The 8,461-nt window shown below is 41.7% G+C and overlaps 2 protein-coding genes across 3 annotated transcripts in view; both read right to left on the bottom strand.

Moving 5' to 3' along the window:
- The window catches only part of CPEB4 (cytoplasmic polyadenylation element binding protein 4), a 54,475-nt gene continuing 46,014 nt past the window's right edge, over window positions 1-8,461 (bottom strand). For both annotated transcript variants that reach the window (XM_048960188.1, XM_048960189.1), the window contains 4 exons: window positions 5,568-5,656; window positions 3,984-4,086; window positions 1,304-1,349; window positions 1-342 (listed from right to left, as the gene is read on the bottom strand). The gene's annotated coding sequence lies outside the window, so the exon portion shown is untranslated. The remainder of the gene's footprint in view (window positions 343-1,303; window positions 1,350-3,983; window positions 4,087-5,567; window positions 5,657-8,461) is intronic.
- On the bottom strand, window positions 1,501-7,602 carry C14H5orf47 (chromosome 14 C5orf47 homolog). The gene is made up of 4 exons (XM_048960981.1): window positions 7,314-7,602; window positions 5,568-5,656; window positions 3,984-4,086; window positions 1,501-1,514 (listed from the first exon to the last, which is right to left on the bottom strand). The coding sequence occupies exons 1-4, from the start codon at window positions 7,600-7,602 to the stop codon at window positions 1,501-1,503; spliced, it is 495 nt and encodes a 164-aa protein (XP_048816938.1).

Here is an 8,461-nt window from a genome sequence, read left to right as displayed (position 1 = left end):
TCAACACTAAATGTGGGTCTTTATTCTTTTACAAGCAAACTGTCACAATGCTATGCTCACTAAAAAGCTTCCAAAAACTAATAACTAAGTGAAATATCAGACTTAATGACTTCAAATATCTTGCAACAAGCTACTTAAGCCACTCTAAAAACAAACCTATTGAACAGCAGAAACATACATGCCAAACAAACAACAGAGAAACAGCATTCATCTAAATCATTTGTAGTCTTCTCACTAATTTTAGTAGGATCTAAATGAAAACAATTTCAGTAGTTTTATGTTTCCTTTCGGCCTGAATCGTCCTTTGTTTTCTTGCTACACCCAACCAAAGACGGACTCCTCCTAGAGAAAAAGAGATGACAAACGTGAAGAGATACATTCACTTCAACAGAAAAAAAGTTAGATGTGAAGTGTAACAAGTGTTCAGATCCTCAGGCACAGATCACATGTATAGGCAGCCCAGAGAGAGAGCACTTAACTACGTGCAGGAGATTGCTGCAAGGGGCCAGCCAGGGCTCATGAGAAGCTTCCACAGCACCTAAGAGAAAGGACAGCCCTACACTACTGTTTCTCCTTCCCCGAGCTGTTATGCCCACTCTTGCCACTCAGCCCCTCCCCAGAACAGACCTACATGTATTTCTTTTGATAGTGTTCTCAAGGCCAGCTACCAGCACTCCTCACTGGATCACAGAAAAAAAGTTTTATAGCCACAGAGCCAAAATGTGAAATCACATGAGCATGCAAGCTTACACATTAAATGTTTCCTAAATGCTGTGCCTTTCTGTCTGCAGACAGTGCATGTCCCTCTAGTATTTGCTGAGGGCAAGCAAATGCGTGCGTGTATTTGAATGCTGACAGCATATGGACATTGACCTGAGTTTTTAAACATGCTGCGATTCATCTTTTGGAGTTAAAGGAGAGAAACTGTATGATGAAATATCTCCTCACCCCAGTGAGAAAGCCATGAACAAGCTGCGGAGGAGAGGAAGCAAACAGCCCTAGTAGCAGACTTGGTCTGGAGCAATAAGAGCAGTCATTAACACAACATGCAGAAAGAACTGACAGGCAGGAACACGGACTGTGCCTCTGTAAGGGAAAACCCACTTCCCTGTGCTGGGTGCATACAACCTTCCTGCTGAGCATATACCCCCTCTGCTCAAAATCTTGGGAGACGAGTGAGGTGGACATCATTAATACTGAAGTGAAAGGCTGGCACTTATCAATAACATTAAACAATATCAGTGCATCTCTTGAATATTTTGCTTATTATTTAATCTTGCTTGGCAATTGACTCCATACGTACCCTGCCCAGGGGGAGCCCTTCTGTGAACTTTGGTTCGCATCATTGCCTGTGGGATAGCATCAGTTGGAGACACATCAGCATTTTCACTGAACTTAATCTAATCCTGCAGCATTCCAGAGATTAAATAGGTAGCATTAATAGTCGCATAGATTGTTTCTCTCAAAAGAATTTATTAATAGAGGCCATAAAAAGCAGCATTAATTTTCCAGATCTATTAATCAAGGAAAAAAAAAGATGCAAATTTATTCAGATTTGTTGATCCCTATCTAAAAGCCTGCCAGAATTATTTCCTTTGCTTCTCATTCAATCAAGCATTCAGAACAATAGGAGACTTATCTCCATGATTTGGTGTTTGTAAAATCTACTAATTAGAAAGGTGTTAGAATTGATGATTACCAGCTAAAAAGAGCTTAATAGTAGATTCTCAATTAAAGTTCCTGAAAAGTGAAGTACAATCGTAATTACAGACACAAGAAATGCTTGGTTGGGTTTTGTTTTTTTAATTTTGTTTTTGTTGTGTTTGTCTTGTTTGTTTGGTGTTGGGATGTTTGGTTGGTTGCTTTTCCTTTACTTGTTATTTGTTGGGGTTTGGGTTTTTTTTTTTGCCTTTTTTTAAACAAACAAACAAACTTGGGGCTTTATTTGTTTAAAGTGTTAGTAGAGATTACATAGAAAGGTAATACTTTCCCTCCAGATGACAAAAAGAAATGAGTGTTGAAAACGAGAATGGGTCGCGTCTACTCTGTCCCATGATAAATACAAGCTCAAAGGAACACGTTGCATATGCATAAAAACCAGAAAAGCAAATCAGCAACCGGAGCGTTGAGATGGTAAATCCAAAGAGGAGATTTTGTATTAGCAGCATTCTCATTTTTATTTTTTTTTAATAATAGCTTCAAATTTTGGAGGCACTCACATATCAAAGATTTCTACTCCTTTTTCCCATCACCTGTTGCTTAAAAGCAAGCAAATACAAACCCTAGAAGACTTCTTTTTTCCTTTATTGACTGCTAAATCCCACATACACATTAACATCTGTGCACTAAGATTTTGCAGAGATAAAAGCTGCAGCAGAAAGTGCATAGAAGCTGCTGGATCAAAAACCTTTAAGTTAGGTAGAGAAGCAGAGTTTTACAGAGGCTCCTGCAACAGGTTTATCAAGGGATAACATCCTAAGACTCCTCTTGTGAAAGGCTCCTGTTTGATCCAGGCAAACCTCCCCTGGCTGGGAGGAACCATTGAGCCCAGGAGGAAGGGTACCCACCTCACCTCCATGGAGTTCTTAGTGCAGCTACTTACTTGTGCAAGCATGAGACAGATACAACGTTAGGTTTGCCTTTAATTAGTGTCTCTAATTACCACCAAACAAATGAGCAGTAATATGGATGAACTGTACAGCATACAGAGAAGCAGAGAGATAGCATTCTAAGTGACAGAGACAACAGACTAAAGATTACCACAGCTGAGAAATAGTGCAGATGAGGGAGATTTCATAGGCTAAATTTGAGCACCTTGAGGGAGAACAAAGTAGAAAATTTGACTAAGGCCAATGGAATTACGATTGGTATAAAGAATACAATAGCACATAATGAATGTACTGCATCTTGTAATAGCAGAATTAATCAGAAATTGGCTTTTAAGCAAACAGAAGAGCTTTCCCATACGATGGTAAATATTTTCAGAATAATTGCAAATGTTGTGGTTTTTCCTCTATTGTTCCAACAACATCCACTGTAGGTTGCATAGGTCAGGCCTCTGGAGTAGAAAGATTTCCATTCTAAACCAGAAATGCACTTCTGTTATTCTTATGAAGGTGAATGTTGGGGGAGCAATGTAACGTTTATGAAAACTGGCAAGAACTGACCTAAGTTTTGGCACATAACTCTTAACATGCATGCTTGTGGAGAACTTCTATCAACCCAAATGTAAACTGAGCAGAAGCACTGCACATGAATACACTGTTTTTAATTTACCTGGTAACTTTTCATGGTTTATTATATTCTCTATCCTAAAAACTCATCAGACCATGAGGCCAGAAACTCCTATTACATTCATGAGTGTACACTGCATTATCTTAAATTGTGCAGCAACTACAACGTCTCTAATTGAAGCTGTCTCAGGGCAGAGCATCACTTTTAATTCCCTCGCCTTCTGCCAGTAATGGAATAACTGTATTCAGGGCACAGTGTGAGGACAGGTTTGATAGTTATGTTAAATTGTACTACAGTTACCTTTGGGGAGCATCTAATTTATTTACTGCCAGTATGAAACCAACTACTATTTTCCACTTTACCAATGTGAAGAAATAAATTATTATTCATCCAAATGTTGCCTTAGATCAGTCTGAGAACAATAGTTTAATTACATATTTAATGTGTCCAGAAGAAATTGCAGATGTTTTGGGTTCATATTTTAAATCTTACAGAGTGCAGAGAACACTCTTCCCATCCTTCTTGCAAAGTCATACACTTTTTCATAGAACCTTCAATTAACACAAGTCAATCAAATATGGCTAGAAGCATTTAAAGGGTGCAATGAATTCCATTATTTGTGAGCTGTGAAGCATTTTACCCAAAATAAACAGCTCAATGAACTTCAAACTTAGACATCTTGCGTCAAAGGACTTGCATCAATAGCTTGTATTCTCTAATATAACAAATATTATCAGTTTATTACTTACCTTCTTCACTGAACTGACTGCTAGTCAACAGTCGATGTCTGAACGTTTCATTTTCTTCAAGCATTTTTGAAATTACTTTCCAGACTTTAAGCCAGACTTTGGACTGAAAGGCAAAAATGAATTTTCTCAATGAAGCATATAAAAAGTTTGTGTAAAAACATCTCTTGTGCTGCAGAACCTTAAACTCTTCAGCACGACTATGAAGTCTTGCTGTTTTCCGGGTGGAGGGGGAGAAATGTGACATCAAGAGGGAAAACTGGAGGAAGGATAAATCAATGGGATATACTGGAAGAGTCATCTCAGTTTAAAAGCCAACAAACTTGGAATTACTCTGTGCTTTTCCACATAAGATATCATGCTACTTCCTTGCCTGGCATTCCTTTTTATCCAGGACTTGCAAACTGCCCCTGTAGATAAGAGCTTATGAAAACCTACGCAGAGACATTAAAATCTCCTCAAAGTCATTCAAAATGGGAGAAAAATTAGAATAATACAGAATTGCTCATTTTTTTCTGAGAGCAAGAACTTTCCTGTCTAATTCCACACCAGCAGTGTAATTCAGATCCCGTGCTTAGATTCCAGTGTAGCAGTGACCTGGCCTATCTCATATCAAGATGGCATTAACCTGTTTCATAGATGCTGAAGACTTTTATTTTAGAGGCATAAAAATACATCTATAGTGGGTTTATTTCAAGCACACATTAAAAATGCTAATTTGGAACTGTTGACAATGGCATTCAGACAAAGAGGCAGACTAACAAATATAAATGGATGTTAACATGCTAACGTTATGACTTTTGCTGGACCCCATCTGTGAAACTAGTTTAAATCTGAAGGTAATTCCTCTCTCATGGACATTTATTACTAAAACATAATGCGTTTTCCTCGTTCTTTTTGAAGACTATTTAATGTACTAGAAGAGTGATATTACAGTATGCTATTAGCTGTTCCTCTGAAGTCTGTAATATTTTTCTGGTTTTAAATCAAGTATCTGTGACACTACTATATTATAGTCTAGCTGATTACTTGTACCTAACACATTACAAAGTCTCATCACGAGTTTCTCTTTTAACAAATGTGCCTTTGTAAATTTCAAGCATTTGCTGAACTACTGAACAAGAACAGAAATACGTTTGTGAAACAGAAAGCAATTTCAGATCACTGTTACTGCCATGTTAATACCTATTGTTCTTGCCTTCATTTCTTTCTCACTGGTGGAATTTCTTTGCTCAAAACAAAAAGGAAAGAGGATGTGCAGAAGTTTTAACCTGCCAGGTTTCACCAAGCAAGGTGTGCAGTGCCCTGGCCACAATGCACTTCTGTACATGCTTTAAGTCAACAGAATACTCTAAACCTTCAAGGTAAGCACACACTTAAGTGCTTTATTGAATGAGAGCCAGAATTTTAAAGCCCCCAGAGAGGGAAAATAATCACATTTTTCTTTTCAGTAAGTGAGGCTTTCAGTAACAGACTACCAGTTCAATCTTCTAATCTCCCTTATGATCCCACATAGACATATACAGAACAAGCAGGAAGCTATTATCTCAAATGCTAAGGCAGTAATTCAGCTCCCACATTTCATACCTTCTTTTTCTTTCGTTTGATTACTTTTTCAACATTTCTTGAAGGGAAGGGGAAGTCAAAGGCATCAGCCTTTTCCTCTCGAGGGTCACCTAGGAGGAGAGTTCAGAAAGTGTATCTTCAGTGTTTACAATCAATCCCTGAGGAAGCTGCACTTCCCTTATCTTCCAGAGATACTTATTTTTGGTCCCAGGTTACAGAACATCAGTCTTCACATTACGTTGACTATCTAGCTTGTTTTCTGCATTATAACCATGTGGCAAGTCTCACAAACTTCACTGAAAAGATTTCAAAACAATACAGCTAGTGAAGACAGCAGGCTTCTGGACTCCAGAATTCTGGACAGCAGCTTTCCAAAGAGCTGCTGGGCAAGCAGTGCAGCTGAGTGAAAGTGTGAACCACGTGGGGATGCTGAACTCGGTAGTGGCTCTGGGCACGTTCCCCCCCTGCAGCAGGGCTGCAGGCAAACCAACATGCTGCAGGCCACCACAGCCTGCCAGTGGGAGCCATGTTATGGGAGCCAGGCTTCCCGTTCCCAACAGCTGCCTCTGAGCCACCGGCTGGCATCATTTAATAACAATCCAGCAGAACTGATTAACTACAGACTAAAGTAACGTTTCCTTTTGTTATCTTTAGAAAAACGGTTCTTAAGAGGAAGAAAAAAAAACAAAAACAAAAACATTTGAAGATCAACAAGTTAGTAACACTCAGGACCACCATACCTTTATCACTCAGCATTTCATAGAATCATAGAATGGCTTTGGGTGGGAAGGGACTCCAAAAATCATTTAATTCCAACCCCCATACCACAGGCAGGGCTACCAACCTCCAGATCTGGTACTCGACCAGATTGCCCAGGGCCCCATCCAACCTGACCTTGAACACCTCCAGGGACAGAGCATCCACAAAGAATAAGACTGTGGCTTTCCAGACTTGTGCAATAAAAGGATACTGAATCTCAATGTCAGTTTGACACAAGCTGCTCAGTCCAGCATGATGCTTTCTATTCTTTTCCAAATCCCAACCCCAGCTTCTCCTCCAGAAGCTGGGTCACACTCACTGTTTTCACTCCATTTCATCTTATGCAGCAGAGCTATGTTTCATAACAGATTGCAAACAGTGGGAAACTGCTCAATCTCTTTCTCTGCACTTTAAGTAAATAGAAGGCACCCACACCCATGCCCATCCCAACTTTGTTTGGTCCCAGCCACACAGCAAGACAATTAAGAAACATCTTCAAGCAGTTGCAGTGGGGAAAGAGCAAGCAGCACAGTGGTACCCTGCTTGGACAGAAATCGCTTGAGAAAAAACAGAAAGAGCCCAGAAAGAACGTAATGCAGCAGCCTTAGGAGTTGGACTCTGATTCTTAAGGGTCCCTTCCAACTTGAGATGTTCTACAACTCTTAATTTTTGTCTCATCACAGGAAAGGAATGAGGTAGGCTGCCCCAAACACACCACCTCACCTTGCAGGATGGTGACATGGCAGCTCAGCAGCACAAGAGTTTGTAGCCAAAGTAACGCATTTTTCACTCACGTGAGTTTAACAACGTATTCCAGCTCCTTCCTAAACACCCAGTCTGCCTGAACCCGGCACATTACAAACCCTTCAGTGCTGTGTTCACCTCCCAGCATACAGTCCGACTGTGTTACCACATGGCTACGGCCTGCCCCAGAGGAGGGCATGGCAGAGATCTGAGTGCAGCCCACACTCCTGAGGCACGGGGTTCCCCGGGCTCAGCAGCACATACCAGGGCGCAGGCTGACATGCTTCACCCCACCACAGCTCCTTGTGGCCTGCATCCCATCAGCAGCAGCCATCATCTCAAGGTCAGCCTCTTCCCTCAGCACCTGGGCAGCGCTCTGCCCCCTGCTCCTGTTCGTGAGGCTCTGCCGGGAAAGCAGGCTCCCAGCCCCGTCCCTCTCAGCCTGCTGGCAGCCCTTGCCATAGCGGATGATGAATCCACAGCGGTGGGAGCCAAAGCTGTGGATGTAAACATGCTGCATGTGCAGCCGTGCCTTGCCATGGCCTGGCTCCATGCTGGCGGGCAGGCTGCTGTGCTGTGAGGTGCTGAGCACCCGGCAGGAATGCAGAGCACTCTCCTGCCCCGTCACATTGGCCACCACTGCCTCGGTGCAGTGTCCTGGCTTGGCAATAAGAAATGGAAAGGATATGCAGTCTGAGCAGGAAGGAAAAATGAGCTTAGCGCAAAGCAGGCCGTGTACCATCCAGTCACACGTACACAAAATGGTTGCCCACAGGATTCCAGGAAACACCCTTAGTTTAATGATTTTCCTCCAGTCTGGGTATAATTCAGTTCCCTGTCAAAAAAAAAAAAAAAAAAAAAAAAAAAAAAAAAAGTGATCTACTCCACCAAATTGCCTTTGGCCACCATTATGGAGTCACAGAGTGGTTTGGGTTGGAAGGGACCCTAAAGACCATTTAGCACCACTCCCTCTGCCATGGCAGGGGTAGACCCCACCTGACCAGTTGCTAAAGGCCCATCTGACTTGGACTTGAGCACCTCCAGAGATGGAAAATCCATGGCTTTTCTAGGCAGCCTGTGCCAATGCCTCACAACCTCACAGTAAATAATTTCCTCGTTGTCTAACCACAGTGCACACTCTTTCACTTAAGATTTAGCACAATGCACACAGTCTGAATTCATATGTTAATATATTTGATGCAATTTATTGATAAGTGATACGCTAGGCTCCAGGCTAAAGGCAGTGATGTACTGTTAGCCTTTGCTGCAATTTCCAGAAGAGGAACTAGCAGCATCTCTTTCGTGAGGGCATTCCTACAGTTTTTCTGCACTGATACCATGAGCTTCACATCAGTGTACTCCAAGCTAACAGCCAACCTGCCAGTGGATGCGTGGGTGCCCAGCTGCCTGGT

This window comes from Lagopus muta, chromosome 14, assembly GCF_023343835.1.
Source record: "Lagopus muta isolate bLagMut1 chromosome 14, bLagMut1 primary, whole genome shotgun sequence".
NCBI lineage: Eukaryota > Metazoa > Chordata > Aves > Galliformes > Phasianidae > Lagopus > Lagopus muta.
The sequence above is the reverse complement of the archived record's forward strand: the minus strand, read 5'-3'. Positions and strand labels throughout refer to the sequence as shown.